Below are 21870 nucleotides of genomic sequence, written 5' to 3' on the forward strand. Positions count from 1 at the left end.
CGTATATATATTGCATGATATACAATGTATAGGTTTTTTTTAAATAAGCTGCTCTTCATGGCCGCGTTTGAATTAATCGGAGCAAAAAAATTAAAGTTTCTTTACCCTCATTGATCAATTAAATGTTTTCTACTTAGGCGAATGGATTTTTAAATGCGTCACAGCTGTTCTAGAATAAAGGGACTGCATTTATAATGCACAGTATGTAAAGAAAGTACACAATCGGCTGTGAGTAATTGTTGTAATTGTTCTCGTATTGTGAACTGTACAAGATGATTTTTCTCTCCACTACTTGCCATATGACTACATGAGAGAAAATATCAAAATTAGTAAACGAGCGAAGAATAGATAACATTTCTATTCCACGCTTTTGAACAAAAATATGGATTGAGCAAAGAATATTTCATGCATAAGGAGAACAATATTTTTACAATCTGGATAATCGACAATAATAAGAGAAACAAACTTGCAAGCTAGATTTTTTACAAGATTAAAGAATTTTTTTGCACTTAAAATGCTCATATATGTTATATTGATATTCTTGGCATCTTTGCCGATCCTTTGTTATCTGAGGAATTTGTATCAGAAAAGATTAAAATCCGATGAGAAAAATGTTTGCGTACTTGTGCTCGGTGACATTGGCAGAAGCCCGCGAATGCAATATCACGCGATCTCCTTCGCCAAGGAAGGTTTCATCGTGGATGTCATAGGTTACCCCGGTTCATCGCCAATGAGGGAAATCAGCGAGAATACTCGTATACGAATTTATTATTTGCGACCACCCCCTGAAATGCAAAATGGTATATTTTTAGAGAGAGCATGCCTCTATAAAGTTTTGATTTTTCCTCAAATTTTAATATTTTTCAGTTCTATTTTTCTTATAATTTGTTTAAAAAGAAAAGACAAAGACAACATATCAAAAATAATTGTATTCTTTTATTCTTCTAGCATTGCCACGTCTTCTGTATTATGTAATAAAAGTGGTGTGGCAGGCTGTCGATATTTCACAATTGTTATTTAGAAAACGTATATCGGGTTCCTTGATAATACAGAATCCACCTGCGATACCAACAATACCAATATGTTGGCTTTATTGCATTGTAATGAATACACAATTTATAATAGACTGGCACAATTATGCGCATTCCCTTATGGCATTAAGCCTAGGAAATGAACATATTCTGGTTAATCTGGCAAAACATATTGAGGAAATATTTGGCCGCAGAGCAAAGAATAATTTTTGTGTCACCAAAGCTATGAAGGAAGATTTAGAAAAAACTTGGGGTATCCAGTTAGTAATATTTGTAAAATTTTTTCTATAGAAAATAATTATCTCAAAACTGATTTTATACATGTAGTTCATATAACATATTTAAGATCCAAGAATCATGAAATATATTCCAAAAACTATGTATATTTCTGTATATCTTTAAAATCAGATGGTTTAATACATATAATAATAAGATATAATAATAACATATAATAATAAGATTTTTAATTATAGGGCTAAAGTTCTATATGATAGGCCAGCAGATGAATTCCGTCCTATAACTTTAACAGAGAAGAATGAATTTCTACAAAAATTAGCTGAAAAGTATAATGTATCTGAATCTTATTCAGTCATTTCTAAAAAATCTGGCTTTATTATATCTAGTACTAGTTGGACTGAGGACGAAGATTTCTCAATCCTTATAAATGCATTACAAGGTAATGTACTTATATGCATTTTATGTATGATTATTTTATAGTTTTATTGTTTTTTTTACAAGTACTAGGTGATGAAAACTATATTTGTGCTGTTTTTTATAGAATATGAAAATACGTGTGAAAATGGTGAGTTGAACTTGCCAGATTTACTCTGTATAATAACTGGAAAAGGACCATTGAAAGATTTTTATATGGCTATTGTTAATTTGAAAAATTGGAAACATGTCAAAATAAAAACATTATGGCTTGAAAATGAGGATTATCCAAAGATATTGGGTATTGTATTATACATTTGCATATCATTAGTAGTTAACAATTAATCTTCTTTGCATATAACATTTATAAAATACTATATATTTTTTTATAAGAAATAATTTGATATATTTTAAATAATTATTAATTATATACTTAAATAATTAATAATTAATTATTAATCTTTCAAACCTCAGCTAGTGCAGACTTGGGAATATGCCTCCATACTTCATCAAGCGGACTGGATTTACCTATGAAAGTTGTTGATATGTTTGGTTGTCGTTTGCCAGTTTGCGCGTATAATTTTGATTGGTAATTAAGAATTAATATGATTTAATGTAACACTGTTATCGAATAAATTCTAACAATCTAATTTAACAAAATTCATTTTACTGTTTAGTTTATCAGAGTTGGTAAGACACAACGAGAACAGTTTGGTATTTGCAAACGAGTACGAACTGGCCCAGCAATTGAAAATGTGGTTTCAAGATTTCCCTAATAATGAGAAGCAACAACAGTTGTGTGAAAAGTTTCAAAAGAATATGTTTACGTCGCAGCTCTACCCTACTGATTGGCACGGTAACTGGAAATTTAATGTTCTCCCTTGTTTTCAAGAATAATTGTAGCTTGGTTTTTTACTAATATAATTTATTATACATATGTTTATTTTATGTAATATAAAATTTTTCTTGCTATTTTTTGTACGTATATGTATGTCCACACAATAATAATTTATTAGCTATGCTTTATATAAACATAAGATTCTTCGTAAACATAAAAATCATTAATTTTACAAAGTTATATACTTTTTGTTTTAAAATTATTTATATTCATTATTATATGTTTATTTTATGTACTTAATTTTTCAATATATTTTATATTATATGTATCTCTCATAGAAAATATTACATAGTTAAGTTAGTATACAGTAATTTTAATTTTGAAACAAGGACCAAAAATATCATAAAATTAATTAAATTAAAAAACTTCAAAGTCGCCAGCAAATAAATAAAACAGAGTAATTAAGGTTGACCACAACTGGCAATTTTAATTCGAAATCAAAATTTCACAACGTTTCGACCATAGGTTTTGGCCCTTTTCAAGTGAAATACAGTAATTTGATTAAAAGTTGTGTCGTGAAAAATAATCACTTCGTCAAAAATATCATGTCGACCTGTCCTCACCAACAAAAGGAGAAAGACATTATTTTTCACGACACAACTTTTAATCAAATTACTGTATTTCACTTGAAAAGGGCCAAAACCTATGGTCGAAACGTTGTGAAATTTTGATTTCGAATTAAAATTGCCAGTTGTGGTCAACCTTAATTACTCTGTTTATAAAATTAATTATTGTTTAATTTTTTTGAAGCTGCATTCATTATTGTGCATTTGATCTTTTTAATTTCTTCCGAAAAGTAGGAAGGTCCAGTTCTTATTGAAATTGCACTGATAATATTGGTAAATACATGACATGCTTGGCCAAGTTGTTTTTTCTTACATGCATAGATGTGTGGAATGTTTTTTGCATCTGCTAACTTTGTCAAGCGTGTGAGAAAATTTAACGGCGCCAATAAATGTGTTGTATCTTCGGCAAGTATTATAAATTCTGTTAAGTTCTGTTCCATTGAACTTATTACATCGATCAGTCCAATAAATAGCATGCTTCTTTCTATATGATACATTTGTTGAATCAGGACTAGTAATTCATTAGCTAATTGCTCCATTGCAGTGAGATCAGTAACACGATTACATTCCTTAGAGAGAAGCTATGCAGGAAATCACAAAATATATAAACATTTAAATATATATAATATATAACTAATTATATATATTAAAAATGATACATTAACTTTTAAAATACTAAAACTAAATAAATTATATATATAAAATAAATTAATGCATTTTTAAAACACATTCTTCTCAAAACAAATAATTAGATTATTTTTTTAAGCTTTTGCCCAATTTAATCTCTGCAAATTATTATACACAAGATAGAAATTTTGTATCACATTTTTTATTAATATTTCGAGTTTGTTTCATACAGAAAATCTTCATAAATGAGATTATACAATTGATTCTTTTCAAAAAAAAAATTACTACTTTTTGCTTATACAAATAGAACAGTGTTTAAAAATTGATATTGTTAATGATAGTAATGTCTTTATTAACATATTACAAACATTTGATTATATTTTACTATAAATAAATTATATAATTATATAAAAATAATATAAAATATGATTGTGATCATGAATTTCCGATTTAAACTAAAAGTCGCTCTATTTCCTGTTGTATTGACTTGATCTGTGACTTTAATTGCGAGCCTTCATTGATTGTTATAGAGCATGCTACTACTGGTCTGGAAACTCCACAAGCGCGTCCCAAAGCCTGTTTGCTTCTAACAAATACATATGGCACATTTTTATCTTCGCATAGTAGTGGCAAATGCAGTAAAATTTCTAATGGTTGGGCATCTGCGGCCATCACTATAAATTCCGATAATCCACGATTTAAAGATTTGGTCGATTCATTTGCCCCTTTCTTCAATTGTCCATAGCTATATGCTTGCTGAACTAAGTTTAATATCCTTGTTGTCAAGGTAGAGCCAGCTAGTGGATATGCTCTTGGCGATATTTCATCCATCTCGAAAAATTCGAATATGCTGTGACGACAAGTTTAAAGACGGTTTAACTCAACCTGTAACCTGAAAAAAAAAAAAGAAAATCTGTGATTGTACATTTAAAACACGTTAAAACAATTTGCGTATTTGAGGAATATTTCCACGTGAGAAAACTAACCTCAAACTTTATCCTTTCCTCGGAGAAAAGGAGAAAAAAGTTGGAGAAAAGAAATCACGAACTTTTTAGGTTCACACTGTTGTAAGAGCCTCGAGTGAGTCCGGAAAACGGCGAGAGGACAGGGATTAGCGACTGGACAGAAACAAATTCAAAATACTCGTGCTATGTATTTATCTCGCTCCTTTTTTCTCGATACTTCCGCGGCTCTTATTGAAATGGCTACGCGGCACACGACGCTTTATCAGCCCCCGCCGGGTTCTCGCACATCACGTGGTCCCACATCGACCAATCCCGCAAGGCGGGGCATGCGCGTTTCCTACTGCGCATGCTCTTGCACAAGATGTCGCTGGGCTACCAATCATGCCCGACGTTGCCGCTGCGCGCGCAACTTCGGGGATGTATACGCATGCATCGTAAGGGCCTCCGCACAAGGTGTTCCGTATCGCATTACGTTACGTTAAGTATCAATGGTAAATTTAATTCTGTACGTAAACTTGAACTTCGGTCAACGCACAGAAAAAATCGTAACGTCTTTACGTTACCTTTCACCGCTATTGCTAGCCATTACACATACATATATTTTCACACAAAACTTTATTTATAAGTTTCATAGGTTTATGATTATCCTAAAATGAATTAAATCTGAAGATTGTCTAGAAAGAGAGAGAAAAAAAGAGACAGAGATTTTCTGTTACAATTAGAAATTTAAAACGTATGCGCATTATGATACAACGGGAATTCGTACGCTGTAGTGTATAAATATGTAATATATTTATTTATTATATATATGATACAATGTATTAAATATTTTGATAAAAGTAAAAAAAATTAATATATTAAATATTTTGATAAAAGTAAAAAAAATTGTAATTTCCTACTGTAAAAAATTTTTTGTATTATCGTCTAATTAACGGTTCATCTCTTTGAAAAATAGCTTTTTAAATATTTAGTGATCAAAATTTTCATTTAATATAAAATTTTTGTCGCTTATATATTTTTTTATATGACTCTTGAATATATCAAAAATATTTATCGTTAATTTTATATTGCTATATCTCTTTTCTTACTCTTGCTTATTAAATAAATTTAATGTGTGTGAAAAAAGTTACAAAAACAATTAAATTAAATTTAATTTAATTTAATTGCTTTTATAACTTTTTTCACACACATTAAATTTCTATAATATTATTCAAAGTCAATCGAGATGAAAATGGCCATTTTAAATGAAATCAGTCACACACACACAGAAAATTGTGTGAAATTATTATAAATGAAATTCTGAGATTTAAACTTGCCAATCAATTTTTAATAGATATTGTTGTAGTTACCTGTGCTTGTTCCTTTGCAGTTGTATAATAAAAGGAATTTGCGCTTGTTCGTTGACATATGTTTTCATCAAGATACAAAAAACTAGACCGTTTTTCATCTTGTTCCCTATTATAATAATAGATCTAAATAGGATTTAGTATCTTTTTACAAGAGAGACCCGCACAAGAAAGATATTTTTCCTTATTTAGATTTATCTTAGGAAAATTCGTCAAGACACAAGAGAAAAGGATACATACTTTAAGAAATGACTGGTACGTTTCTCCGGTGTTTTGTCATTCGTATCATGTAATAGAGCATTCCAACAAATGTCTGTGTCACTTATTACAATCATTATGTATTCTGATTTCTCCACTAAGACTGCAGATGTTTGATCATTCTTGGCAACTTTGCCAGAACGTTTACTATCTTTGAATTCAAAAAGAAAATTTCAATATAAATATTTCGATATCTAATATTAAAGCAAAATTAGAAAACATTTTAGAATGCTTTTATGGCTATATATATTTTTTCTCTATTTTTAATCGAATATAATTATATTTTACATTGAGTATTCAATATAAGTAAATAATTAATTTAATATAGATAACTCAGCAATTTTAACGCATTTAATAAATGATCCAGTGAAAAATGACAAGTGTCAGATAGACAAGATGTTAAATAGACATCTATTAGATGTTTTAGATGTCTATTAAACTTATCATTTCTCACTGGGGATCCGTATTAAAAGAGATTATTGAAAAATATTATATATATGTATGTATAATTATCATGTTTCATTTAGTATTTACACCAGAATTATTTAGCATTACTTGCAAAATGACGCGAAAGTTTACTTGTAGTGCAGTTACATCGAGGAAGAATTAATGTTAATTTATGTCCGAGTTGAACTGAATCTTCGTTCATTGAAGATCTTTGTTGTGTTTTATTTATGGAATCTTGTTCTTTAGATGATTCAATTGTAACGTCGCTTTCATGATGGATTAGATGCTGACTGTCATCGAAAAGAATCGTGTCACAAATTGTAAAATATTTTTCAAGAATTTCCTCGGTTGCAATAGACGAGTCCTCTTTCTCTGTCAATTGCACCAGTGACAATCTTGAGTCTTTTTTATCATATCCTAATAGGGGCCATTTATTCTGACAGATATCTTGCAAAAGAATTTCCTCGTCAGGTTTTATTTCATTTTGTAGAGTGCTGAGATCGCTTACAAATTTTTGGTCAGTCTCTTCAAATGGATGTAATTTTGTCAAATGTTTTGACGATGTGTCGCAAGATGTAAGACGTAAGTTCGTAGGTACATGTTTATTGTGCGAAATAGTTTTTCCGCGGAGAATAACATTATTGTTTGCGGTTCCACAAACCACAGATGGATTATATGATATTGCTCGTTTTACGCAATTTCTCACTAACATAATAAATAAAAAACAAATTAAATAAAATGCGATCTGTTTAAATGTTATTAAATATTAAGAGAAAATCATGCTTATAATTATTTTGTTATCGTTTATATTATTAATACAAACAATAATAATTTATAAGTATGATTAATATACAAAATAATAATAAAAATAATATATATTTATATCATTTTTATTATTATTTGTCTATATTATAATTAACTAATATTTATTAATACATAAATTTATATAAATCATCATTTATATAAATCAATTAATTATACACATATATAAATGATATATTAGAAAATTACTTATTGTATTAGGTACGGAAAAATTTAAATCATGTTTATTAGACCACATGAGTAATTAATGTTAATTAATTACTGTTGAGAACAATCAGTTGATTTTTTACGAATGTCCAAATTTTTATCCGAGATTCATTTTGCTGTAAAATTTCAAATTCTTAAAATATGTTTAATATATATACAGATGATAAACTTATCGGTTATAAAATTAATATCAATGACATATTGTCCAAATGATCATTAATAATTCTGTATGAAACTTCATTACACATCATTGTTTTGTTCCGTAACCGCATAGGATCGATGGAACGATATAAATATAAAGTCGTATGCACATACATACATATATTAAAGTCAAAGTTTGCACAATTCCAATCTACATAAAATATAAATAAATATATTAGATAATCAACAGAAGAATTTATATTTTCTGATGTTGATATAAAAATTAGTTTTATTTATAGTTTTTAAATTAGAAATTAACATTACGACAAAGTCAAAATACTTTTTTATCATGCTTAATTTTGTGCAATAAATTTATATAAACAATTTATTAGATTTCTCATAAAAATAAATTAATTTCTATTATAGTTATATATCTATAATCTATTATAATATATCTATAATCTATTATATTTATATATATGAAATTTTTTATGTGTGTTTCTATTATTTTGTTTCTTAAAGGAATAATTAATTATAACAATAATATTCTTTTGAATATGCGAAAGTGATTTAATAATTCTGTAAAATAATATCCTTTGGAGAGATGTATTTTAGAGATGCATTATTCTTTAGATGTATTTTAACCTTGTGCTATTTTTATTGTCATGTAAAATATTGTCACCTAATGCAAATTGTTATCATACATTAAAGTATCGAAAATGAACTAAATTACTGAAATATTTTTCAAGTTCCACGAATTTAATAGTCTCATATTCAATGATCAGATGTCACATACAATATGTTATTGTATCATGAATGATAATTACAAGCGCATGCGTTGAAGTCTTTAAAAGGATGATTCTCTACTTGCTAGGCATTAGAGGAAAAGGAATATTGCAGAAAGTTTCTGTTAACCTCTGCGTGAATTATAGAAGTGCAAAATAAATTGCTCGTCTTAAATATAAATATATCATAACGTGATACGAGATGATAGATCAGGAAGAACATGGTGAGAAAAACAATGATCGCATTTCTATCTTATAATAAAAACAATTTTTTTTTGGTTCTTAAATGTCCTTACACTGAGAAAAATCATTTGGTTTCAACTAGACGTATATGATTCAAAAGATTTTGATTAAATCAAACAAAATTTCTAGTCATCATGATAAGACTCGATTTTTTACAACTAGAACATTTAAGACTTTACTATAAGGACTTTATTTTAATTAGTACTTTCTAGTTGAATCTATAAAATTTTTTGTTATATTTGACTAAACATGAACAATGATCCATTTCTTTTTAAACTTAGTACTATTATCAGGAAAATTTGATAAATTTAACAGGAAGAAATTATTCATATTCATATGATAATTCCTAAAGGAATTCTGATTCATCCATTTTCCAACAGATATGGTTGAATATATGGTTGAATATATCAGATTTCTAATTAACGCAAGATTTTTTTCTCAGTGTAGGATACTTTTTAGTAGATCAAAATATATTTTGGTAAAACTTAATAAAACAGGAGCATTGAAAAAAATATGTAATTCATCTTTTACATTTGTAAAACGCTTTCCATTATCAATCATGATAAGTAAAAACATTATTAATCAAGTGATACGCAATAATAAATGCGATAATAAATTATATTTTCGCCTAAATCGACTATTATATACAAAAAAAGAAATCAAGATATTTATATATTGTTGCGTCCCTGTGATTCCTTTGCGGTCATGTTGCGGTTTCTTGCCCTCTCTATCGATGTATTGATTTGTACATATCTTGTGTATATCTCTTCGTGTATGTACATTTAAATTTAGTGTATATCTCTTCGTGTACATCTAATTCTTGTATATATCTCTCCGTTGTATATACATCTCTATATAATTAATTTTATTAAACTTCTGATATTTTTAAAAGTGTATAATTTATTTCGCAAATGTGTATAATTTCGTGTGTGGCATTTTAAATAACGTGTGTCGATTGGGTGTGTCATGTATGTTTGAAATGTATTGATATCGATTTGTGAATGCAACATAGAGTACGTGACAATCTAAAAATAGCACAAGATTAAATTATGTGTATCCAAAGATATATTTAAATTATGTTACGAATTTAACGGATCACTTTTGCATATCCAAAAGAATATTATTGTTATAATTATTTATTCCTTCAAGAAACAAAATACATTAGAAATATAATTTTATTTTTCTTTTTATTAATCATAATATCTTAAAAGCACATATCTAACATTTAAAAAATATGTTGTAGAATATAGTGTAAGTATGTAAAATAATTTTTCACAATTGGATATAGTGTATGTATGTAAAATAATTGTTCACAATTATTGAAAAAAGTTTTCAACAATTAAAAATATTATTTATGTAATAGAATAACATAGTAATATAATAACAAGTAACAGTAATATAATAACATAACATAGCAGAGATATGCATATTTTTCACAGTTATTCAATTGCTTGCTTAAATTAATCATTCAATCGGACAGATGGATAAAACATAAAACTCTCATATATACCATATATACCATATATACCATTTTTATATTAATTATTATATAAAATTGATCCTATACAAATTCGTTAAAGAATCTCTGTTAATATAAAATTTCTTCCTAGTAAAATCACTTGAAAGTGAAAACCTTAATATTAAGATATCAAGCTTATAATAATTTTCAAATGGAAAGCGTTGAAGAGATTTGAGAATTAGTCAATCAAATTATTCAAAGTACACGCTTTTCCAGGCATATTTAATAAGTATTTAATAACACTTTTACTACCATGAGAAATATGAAGTATCTAAAAGAATATTCAGCATTACTTTTTTCAAGCCGAAAGAGATAATTCTTAATTTAATTAATTAATTTATGCTTCATCTGTCTTATATGTATTGCCTCAGCTAAAAATAATTTACAAGAATATACATAGAATGATAAATGTATGGTGTGTCTCAGAGCATATACTTTTGTTCTTTTACACAACCCGAGAACGTCAAGAAAACATGCTATACACTATAGCACATTAGAGAATAGAACTAGATACTAGAATAGATCTAGAAATTCTCTTTATTTAAGACTAGATGATCTTTATATCCGATTCAGGCTCGAGTACCTATTTGTTAGCTAAATTTGCATATTACTTTTTAAATACTCGGTTATCTTAAATATCCTTCGAATATTAAAAATTATGGAATATTCTGATATTTTTGAAGTGTGTCATAAGTAACTATATTTATATTATACTTATACTGTAAAAAATCTTGAAAATATTTTATATCTTTGAAATATCTTAATGTTTTCTAGATATATATTTTTTTGTTAAAAATAATATTTTATAACTATAACGAACGCGTTATAAAATGTATATACGTGTATACATGCATATGTATTAAAATATTTATACTTATCAATAATTTTATTGGATCTCATCTTATAATTATCTCATTTCATTGACATCTGGCATTATCATTTCACGAGACATCAATGACTCATCATTTAACATTTTTATGCATATTTATGTGACGAGCAGAATCAATTAATCGCGAAAATCTCGATTAATTTAACTAGAACACCGCGTAAAGTTTTTCAATACTTGCTTATGATTATATCGAAATAATCAAATATTCGAGTAATATCTAAAAGAATCGGATATTCGATATCGAGAGTATTATTTTTGCGATTTTATTACTTTCCTGACATGTTCATTGAAATTACTTACAGAAATATAATTTTTATGTCCATGATTCGGCACTATTGAAAATTGACGATAGTAAGTGTTTCCGAATAAAACGAGTTTTGTTCTGAGAGCAAATAATGATATTATAAACTCCGTTACGTGAATTACTAGAAATATTTAGATTATTAAATTAATCAATGAAATATTTCGAATAAGCGTTTGATTGATTAATCAAGGTAAAAAATATGCTTTAAAATCAAAATAGTGATATATATATATATATATATATATATATATATATACTTTATATTATTTATTTTTATATTATTTATTTTTATTATTAAAAAATGTATTATATTTATATTAATCAGATTCAAAAACCATTTTCGATCAAAGATATATTAGTGATAAATTACATTAATAAAATTTAATTGCACGCTCTGTTCGATTAAACTTACTTCATTCGAAAACGTTATAAATTTAACCGGAAATAACTGATATATGTACCATCTGCAACAAGAATATCGTTGTAACTTGGCGCGATAATTTACGATTGTACAATAAACGGTCGATTATACAATAGATAACAAATACATATTCGCGCAATCTTTTTTTACGATCGTATAATAAACGGTCGATTATACAACAGATAACGTATATTAATAGATATGTATTCGCGAGAGAGATCTTCTTTTTTGTACAAATGATAAATTCTTCTTTCAATATGCGTTTCAACTCTCTTCGGAGCAGTTGTTTCGAAAGCACCAGATAGATTCTTGATAATTTGTCTCCATGCAGTGAACAAATTTTTAAAATCAGTTTTGATTACGATAACGATTATATGAAATTGAGATAAGAATTTATTTTTTAATTATAGAGACAGTGAGATAACGCATGCGTACTTTCCTCCTCATTATATTAACAGTAATACTGTTAATATTCTTCATAATGGACATTCTGTGGGTGACTTTATTTACATTTACCTTTGCAGTCTTGAAGACTGGAGGGGAGTTGAATGATCGGCCAATTATTGGTAAGTTTTTTTGAAGAAATCGTGATAAAGCATTGCATAATTGACAAGTTGCTGCATCTTGTGTTCATTATAAAATATACGCGAGAAGAGAAGGTTAGAATGAAAGATTCTATCGAAAGGTGGAAATATAGCGAGTTTTTATTTCTATTTTTCCCAAAATTAACGAATATTAACGAAAAAAAATGCGTGAAAAAATGTTATAAAAAAATAACAGAAAGTTTTTATAATTATACATGTATACATACATACATGCTACTAAATTCTAATACATACTGGATTAGAATGAGTGAGCTATCTCTTTAGTAGTTCGGTATAGTGGGGAGTGGCACAGTTGGAGAAAAAGAAACGAACAAAATATATAAGTCATAGACTTAAAGAAATAGACTACGCATTCCTATACAAGACTGTTTTAAACATTAGAAAGAGAGAGCGATGGTGGTCGGATCTCTTTCTCTTTCTCTCCTTCAATTAAGCGAGGGAGAAAGAAATCCGACCGCCATCGCTCTCTCTTTCTAATGTTAAGACAGTCTTGTATAGGAAAGAAAATGCGCAATCATTTCTTTAAGTTATATAAGGAGATAAGTATATGATATATAAATTTGAACTTGTTTTAATACCATTTAATAAAAACATATGCCTTAATTAATTTTAGTATTGTTAACGTCATATATATTATATGTATATAAATATTGTTACGCGCCCGAATCGTTACGATCCTGAAAGAGTTGTGTCGCGCGCGCGTTCGATATATCGAGATCCTCGCCGCGGACGCAACAATATCATATACATTTTATATATAAATAAATAAATAAATAAATAAATAAATATATATATAGGAGATAATATACAGGGTGTCCCAAAACTCATAATCAATCTTTCAAAGACAGATTTCTGGGATCATTTTTCCTCAGCAAAAATGTCGATGAAGGCCATCATTTTTTGCATGTTCCTGATTTTTGGCATCATATATCTTTGCAATTAAGCCTTAAATTAAAACTCAACTCAAGGAATCTGTCTTTGAAAAATTGATTATGAGTCGGGACACCCTGTATAGGATATAATATATAGGAGATAACAATATATTGTTGCGCCCGCGGCGAGGACTTCGATTATTATCGAAGTCGCGCACGGAAAGATCGGCCGCTCGCGAGTTGCGCGAAATAAATAAACACTTTTAAAGAACTAAAAGCTTTAATTCCCAACACAGGGCAACACAAACGTTAACTCAAAACGATTCAACGCACAAATTAGCGGCTCGGTACAAATTCGCGTCCGCGCAGCCAGACAGCTGGAACCGAACTCAGCTGACAGTCGTTGTTTGTAAATAATCTTCTTGCCGACGGGATCCAGACAACGGCAGGGCCGTGACGACTCGGGCGCGCGCGTAACAATATATATATATATATGTAATTATTTAAAATGCAATTTTCTTTAAAGAACATTTAAATTTAAAATAATAAATTACTTATTTTTTAGCGCGTATTGATAATTATTTTATACATACATATATATATACACACACATTGATAAATGTATATGTATACATGTACACATGAAATGCACATTTGTACATAATCTTAATTAAATAATTAAAAGTAATTATTGTTTTACATGAAATCTTTTAGTGATAACATAACGTACACGTACAATAACACAACGTACACGTGCACGTATGTGAATAGATTTTTTATTTTCCTTTTTTCCAAATCTTGGCGATTCTTTTGAATTAGCCTATGTATCTTAAAGATTTAATTTGTGAATAACTGCTTTTTTCAAGGTATTCTGACGCAGGAAATAGATTATAATTTAAACAAAGAGTATCCGGATCAATATCACAGTTACATTGCAGCATCGTATGTAAAATTCGTTGAAGGTGCTGGTGCTCGGCCCATCCCAATTTGGTAATTTTCATCTTTATATTAAATTACATTTCTTTGTTTTATTTATTAAATATTTCAGATTAGATTACTCAGGTTAGATTACTCAGGTTACATTTATCTGTTTATTTTTTATTTCTTATAATTGAATTGAAATTAATTGTTCTTATTAGAATTTTACTTATCAGAATAGAATGTAAAAATCATTAATTACCAAATTAAAATACCATTGGAAACAAATTTTTTCAATCGACACTAAATCTTGTGAAAAGATATTTTTTTAATCTTATAAATTAACAGTTAAATAAACATTTTATATTCTGAAATATTGTAAAAGAAATATAGGAGAACTGTAAAATATTGCAAATCCTTTAGGTACAGTGACACAATTTAAAGTTAATTTTTTTTCTTGATAAAATTAGAAGAAACAATTTTTACATTGCAAAGAATTGTAAATAAATGTGTCTTTTTATAAATTAAGCTGTAGAAAGTTATTAGAGGTAGATATAAAATTATATTCTTTTATATTCTTTTAATTCTAAATAAATTTACTCGAAGAGAATTGTGTAAATTGAGAATTGATATAAAAATATATTTAATATTATATGTTAAAAATCAGCGACAAATATTTTTCCTCGATATTTCTGCTAAAAATGTGCTTAGATAATGATTCGCTAAGTTTATTTTGGGCGACCATGTATTTATTTAACACTTATACTATAATAGTACTATTTTTGTTTCCTTTGGTGCTTGCTTACATAGAAACAATTAAAGTCGTTCTTATACTTATAAACAATTAAACATGTATAAAAATAATGGATAAAGCTTAAGTGTCTTGAATATTATATGTTAGTAAATAGATATTATACATATCTCAGATTTATTAATCCACGGATTATGCACAATTTCATGTAGGATTGGCAGGAATGACTCGTATTACGAAGATATCTTAAATAAAATCAACGGGTATGTAAAGGACTGTTACATATTTTATTATTAAAACATTTCACTAGGTACACTCATAATGCTCAAATTCGATATTTTTATAGAGTTTTATGGCCAGGAGGTGCAACATATTTTTTTCAGAAAGAAGGATATGCCGATGCAGGTGCCGCGATTTACAGGTTAAACAATAAAAAATAAATAACAATGTCAATGTAATGTATTAAAAACAAAAGCTTAAAAATATATTTATGTATATTTATATCTTTTCGTTAAATAGGATCGCAAAGAAAATCAATGACAGAGGTGAATACTTCCCCATCCTTGGTATCTGTCTTGGTTTCGAGCTATTAACATACGTCGCAGCGAATTGCGTCGAACATAGGACAGCATGTTCCAGTCAAAATCAGCCTCTTCCACTAGAGTTCACGCATGGTAAATATTTTTTTAAAATTTATTTATTATTATTCAATATAAGTTTTTTATATTCTTCTAGTATTTTTATATTCTTCTTTTATATTTTTTCGGTGAAAAATGATAGATGACGAAAAGATGTATATGTTAGATGTTTATACATGCGTCTAATTGTAAGATGTATTTTCGATCGGTATTTCTCTCACTGAGTAGATTTTTTTATCATTTCAACTATTTTTATCCAATACATCTAAATTATATCTAGATTACATTTAATAACCGTCATATTTTAATATTAACGTGATGGCTACGAGATCGATTCCGATAATCTTAATTTATCACATAATTTAGATAAATTTTTTCAAAATATATTTATAAGAAAATACAAATTATATATTTTTTTACTAAATACAACCAATTATTGTCAAAATCATTTTTTGCGCATATTTTCTATAAATATTCCGAAAAAAAACATTCTATTTCTAAATGATTTATAAATTTTAAGACTATACTCTGATTTCTTCATTACAAGTTTTTTTTTGAAAAGAATGTAATTTCTTTTAGACTTTAGAGAAGCCAATTTATTTAAGCAGGTCCCACCAGATATTCTGAAGATTTTAGATGAAGAAAATGTCACGGCAAATTTTCATCAGTATTGCGTTACGAAGGAGGCAAGTGTCTCTTTTTCAAGAAATTATTAGCAAGCAAATGTAAATTTAGAGTAGTTGTAATGTATAACGAAGATGTCAAAATAGAGAAAATGTTACACGAAAATTTATATAGAATGATATTATGTAGAGAAAATTATAAAATTATATAGAATGATGTATACAAAATATGACAATATTAAATTATGCATATATTCCGTTTTCTATTTTAGGATTTAAGCCGCGTTCAATTAATCGATGAGTTTCGTGTATTGTCCTTGAATCATGATAAAAAAGGTTTAGAATTCATTTCAACATTGGAACATAAACGCTACCCATTCTACGGAGTACAATTTCATCCGGAAAAGAATCTCTACGAATGGGTGACTGGAAAAAATATTCCTCACGGACGTAACGCCACTTTAGCTGCTCAATATTTCGCCAATTTTTTCGTCAACGAAGGTAAATAACAATATCAAACAAATAAATTCAAATATTTTGCATTACATTGAAAAGTTTTCAACGCTTTTTTGCACTTTTCAAGAGCACAGAATGTGATACTACATTATTTAAGCTAGCTTTATCTTAACTCATATTTAGGTGTACTTTTTTTATCCTTAATATTATGTGTGAAATTGTAGATTTTCAATAACAATCATAAGTAATTATTGTATTTGAATGTTTTTGCCGATTTTTGTATTTGGAATGAAATGGATTTTTTTTACAGCTCGCAAAAATTTGCACGAGTTTGCGACAGAACAAGAAGCGAAGGAAAGTCTAATCTATAACTATCCTGTTACTTACACAGCCCTGCAAAATTCTACTTTTCAACAGTGTTATATGTTTAAAATAAGTGATCGTGACGATCTTATTATAGACAACAATGTGTAAAACTTGGAACAAGTTTTATTTTGAAGATAGAAAAAACATACGTCGCTCTTTATCCATGTACAAATATAATTTTGTAAACACATTTGTTAAATTCTCATCTACATTGAAAATTGAAAGATTTGTTGATTATTTGTTAATTTTGACAAATACGATTATGATTTGTGTATGTGTGTAGTAATATGACGGCACTGGGGAGCACACAAACAAAAGAAGATTGGTACGCGCAATTTCCACATTTAACATAACACCAGTGTATATTGTGTCACAACTGGGATACATAATATTACAATGGTGCATAATAAAATTCTATACATATTTTCGTTCTATCTAAAGTAAATAATCATATTTTGAATCTTTTTTTCCCTCACCACGTTTTTTTTCGCTCTGAGCCGAAGCGCAGACCGCCTAAATGCTTAGTATGTTAGATGAATGATGCACGATGCCCTGCGCAATTTTAGATGCAACGTAACATAGCGATGAACAACAATGACGATGATGGTGTCCGAAACATCGTCTTTACATCGACGCATACAATTCGCTTCGACTCACAACGCACGGAACGCACGGATCTGACTGCTTGCCATTATCTTCATCTTTATTTTTAAACAAGCACGAAACTAAATCTCTTAAAAGCATGAATCAACTCTTAGTTTTTACCCTCGTAACGTATGATAGTATCATTATTAATAATCATAATAATTCATATAAACATTATTTCTATTTATTCCTTGTTACATATTCTTAGCAATGTGTCGCGCAAAGATGCAAAGGTCATTTGCAGAGGAATCGCTTTTTCTTTTTTTTTTTTCATTCTCTCTTTACACGCGTGTGTGCCACTTTGTCGGAAGTATGTTCTCTCCCCCTTTCTCCGAGGAAAAGGATGAATCTGGTCGTTTTTTTCCTCGACGATTACTTCACTTACATATGTTACACAGTATATATACATAATGTATATAAGCATTATGAGCAATATATATATTATACATATATATTTGTCCCCGTGTAAGTTCACGATGGCCCACATATCTATCGCCTTAATTTATTTCGCTCTCTCTTTTTTTTTATTTTTCCCGAGAATATAACAAAGATCTACTCATAGTAGGTAAATTTCCCACGATATTTCACGGTATAAGGTGACCCTGCAATACATTCAAGTTTTCACTGTTTCGTTATTTTAAATAGTACATGAGATATCTAACTGTTTCAATATACTTAATATATATATATATATGTATATTTATTATATATATATAATATATATATATTTATATCTAGATTTCTACCGAGTTGCGAACAACTTTCGTCGCACGCGCGGACCGCATGTGACGTACAAACGCGCATTAATAAATTTGTCGTCCTTTGTATATATAATGCCTATTTGATATAGTTTTATTATACTAATATTATACATAATTATATATTTAATGCAAACGCGACGGCGCGACGATTGGTTGTAATTTTATCTTCTTTTTTTTTTCTTAAATCGCTCTCGTGTAGAACTCAAGTTTTAGATACTCGATATTGTATACATGCGCGATCACAAATACGCCACGCTGTCACGCTCTTATTTATCTCTTTTTTACTTTAATCTTAACGGTAATACGAAATACATGGCCTTACAGGATGATCGCTACAGTGTCTCTCTCTTTTTATGATAGATGATACAAAAGGAAATATATAATTAATTGTTAATTAGATTTAGTAACAAATACTTAAAAAAAGAAAAGGGAACAAAAATTGTTCTCAATAAAGCGCGAATTCAATTTATCGGTTTGCCTTCAACATATTCAAGATCGGATATCAGTGGTGTCCGTTTGTCGAATCTTTGTTTTCCTAAACAAAATGTACGACTGAATCATATTGCACTCGATCGTAATAACTAAGACTAAGAATCATAACGACGCCTAAGTCAAACGATTGAACGCACGAATATTCCTTTATCGTACTTTCACGTCGATATAAAAGAAAATTTTATTAATTGAAGTTCGGACCTTCGGCTATTTTACTTCCAAATATTACGATTTCACTTTGACTGCGAGATCTACTATAATAGGATATTAAACATCAGCTGAAAATTATAGAAATATTTGAAAGAAATAATTTCACATTATTTATCGTGAAAATTTAACATAAATATTTCAATGTTTGAAAATTAGAAAACAAAATTGCTATACATTTGTGATTGATTATTGATAAAAATAATTTACTTGTCAATCCATATCCGCTTCTTTTTATCAACGATCTCTTTTATATAAAAGTACGATATCTCTCTGCATTTGCAAATGTCGGACCCACTTTAATTTATCATGAAACATTTTGGATCCAATGAAACCGCGCAATTATCATCAAACTAGTAATCCTAATGATAAACTTTCATATGGAAAATTATGTAAAATTAATAATTAATGTGCAAAGAGTAATCATAGACAAAATTACAATTTTATCATTTAAAATTAAATTTCATTCATTTTTTTTGATATTAAAAAATTACCTGTATACCAGTGTTGGATAAAACGTATTTGTAAAAAAACGATTTATCACAACATATGTTTTCACAGAAAAAATATTAATAATATATATTATTAGTATATGTGTGTAGTATTAGTATATATTATATATGCTGTTATATAGAAAAGTATTATATATGCTAATATCAATATATTAGCATATATAATATATATTATATATGCTAATGCCTATATACATATATATTTATATACAATACATATTTTTTCAAAATTGTTATTCGTTATTCGCGAATGTATCTTTCCTGATGGTACTTTGCGATGGTATACGTGCCATCACGATTCCCGAAAACTTTACTATAATTGGCGAATTCATACGGATACATTCTTCTTTCATATGAAAATAACATGCGAACGTAATAATCCGAGACAATCGCCGTTGACATTATATAATTAGTGCCTTTTTTTTCTTTAACATTACGGAAGATTACTAAAGTACAATATTAACGAAGAAGAACTATTACATGTTTATAATTATTACATCACATAGTCGCAAAGTTCCGACATACTCTGATGTTCCTTTTGCACAAATTTGAAACGAATACACATTCGTTTACCACAAACGACATATACTTATCAAGTACATATAAGCATATAAACGAAAACAAAACCAAAAACTTTGGATAATACACCGCCATTGTCGCAAGTCTTAGCAATCGAGCGTTAATGTTCCAATATATGATCTTTTATGCGCATATCACGAACGATCGCTTTATATCGTCCCGAAGAAAGTTCACTGCAAATTTAGAAAATGAAAATGGTATATATAAACTGTTGCAGAATCGCAGATGGATTGCGCAGCACGCGAAACACATGATAATTCAAATATATGGCGTATGTTAATAATCCCATATATTAAATAATAACCTCACTGCAATTCAAGTTTCCTCAAAGAAACAACGAATAGCGGCGCACAATCTTCACACTTCTTGGACACAATCGTATATATTAAGTATACACACAGCATATATCAGACGCCTTCTCTCGGATGGCTTTCTCTTTCCTTTCTATTTCTCTCTATTCTTCTTGCTCTCTTTGTCTTATCTCATCCTCGGAGGAATCCTCCAAGCTTCTATAGCATTTTTAGGATTTGTCATCTCCATCTTCCTTATCTGGATCATGATCTAGTACGATGCCAATACGCCGGGCGGTGTCGGCACTACCACCGTGTGTTGCGGGACGACAGGAGGCGCCGGTGGCGCTAATGGGTGTCCCACCAGGACCGCCGCTGCCGCTGGAATCGGCAGAACGCCGGTTTGCGGTATCGCCGACGGCGTGCTAACCTGTGTCGGCGGTCCTTCGGCCGCGTGCTTGCGCAAGTGTCGCAGCATATTGCCCTTCTCGACGAAGGTCTTGCCGCAGTCTGGGCAACTGTGCGGCCGCTCATCAGAGTGCGAGCGTCGGTGCGAGACCAAGTGTCCTTTGCACATGAAATCTTTGGGACACAGATCGCAGCGGAACGGCCTCTCGGCGTTGCTGCCCTTGTTGTGCGAGCGCATATGGAAGAGAAGATTGCCCTTCAATGGGAAACTCTTGCCACATTCCGTGCACACAAATGGACGTTCACCGGTATGGCAACGCATATGATTCACGAGATGCTCCTGCAATGGAAAATTAAAAGACGTGAAGAATTATCGATCATTATATTTACGCAAATAGAGATCCAACTAAACTTTAGCTATAAAGCAATGTTTATATGTTAAAATTAAAAATAGTAAAATTAGACAAAAGTTTAATTCAAATATTTGTTCTTGTTTATGATGCGTATTATATTATCGCACGATATATTATTTATAATATTATTATTATCTTGTGGCTCAATCAATAAAATGGAAATGATGAATGTGCAAACAGAATAAAAGGCATTTTCACATTTCATAGCTAAAGG

At 29.1% G+C, this 21870-nt stretch overlaps 3 protein-coding genes across 13 annotated transcripts in view; 1 reads left to right on the top strand and 2 right to left on the bottom strand.

Moving 5' to 3' along the window:
* LOC105249084 (chitobiosyldiphosphodolichol beta-mannosyltransferase) lies at positions 1-17800 on the top strand. The gene is made up of 14 exons (XM_011254289.3): positions 1-800; positions 949-1291; positions 1505-1707; positions 1810-1983; positions 2157-2271; positions 2360-2538; positions 12645-12686; positions 14464-14587; positions 15479-15529; positions 15613-15687; positions 15786-15940; positions 16484-16590; positions 16800-17028; positions 17294-17800. The coding sequence occupies exons 1-14, from the start codon at positions 515-517 to the stop codon at positions 17455-17457; spliced, it is 2247 nt and encodes a 748-aa protein (XP_011252591.1). The 5' UTR covers positions 1-514; the 3' UTR covers positions 17458-17800.
* On the bottom strand, positions 4182-5011 carry LOC105249083 (NHP2-like protein 1 homolog). The gene is made up of 2 exons (XM_011254288.3): positions 4760-5011; positions 4182-4665 (listed from the first exon to the last, which is right to left on the bottom strand). The coding sequence occupies exon 2, from the start codon at positions 4602-4604 to the stop codon at positions 4224-4226; it is 381 nt and encodes a 126-aa protein (XP_011252590.1). The 5' UTR covers positions 4605-4665; positions 4760-5011; the 3' UTR covers positions 4182-4223.
* The window catches only part of LOC105249082 (zinc finger protein 271), a 16225-nt gene continuing 12047 nt past the window's right edge, over positions 17693-21870 (bottom strand). For 7 of the 11 annotated variants that reach the window (XM_011254283.3, XM_011254285.3, XM_011254277.3 and 4 more), the window contains one exon: positions 17693-21583. In XM_011254283.3, the coding sequence (XP_011252585.1) occupies positions 21107-21583 (477 nt within the window). In that variant the 3' untranslated portion in view covers positions 17693-21106. The remainder of the gene's footprint in view (positions 21584-21870) is intronic. The other 4 variants (XM_011254279.3, XM_011254282.3, XM_011254280.3 and 1 more) reach the window with 1 other exon arrangement.

Source organism: Camponotus floridanus, unplaced genomic scaffold (genome assembly GCF_003227725.1).
Source record: "Camponotus floridanus strain SB8 unplaced genomic scaffold, Cflo_v7.5 scaffold2, whole genome shotgun sequence".
Taxonomy (NCBI): Eukaryota; Metazoa; Arthropoda; class Insecta; order Hymenoptera; family Formicidae; genus Camponotus; species Camponotus floridanus.

Excerpts from the sequence above, each read along its gene's own strand:
- LOC105249083 (XM_011254288.3), bottom strand. The coding sequence starts at position 4,604 with ATGGATGAAATATCGCCAAGAGCATATCCACTAGCTGGCTCTACCTTG.
- LOC105249084 (XM_011254289.3), top strand. The coding sequence starts at position 515 with ATGCTCATATATGTTATATTGATATTCTTGGCATCTTTGCCGATCCTT. Across the intron at positions 1,292-1,504 it reads GAAAAAACTTGGGGTATCCA|GGCTAAAGTTCTATATGATA; the intron begins GTTAGTAATATT and ends TTTTAATTATAG. Across the intron at positions 15,530-15,612 it reads ATCTTAAATAAAATCAACGG|AGTTTTATGGCCAGGAGGTG; the intron begins GTATGTAAAGGA and ends ATATTTTTATAG.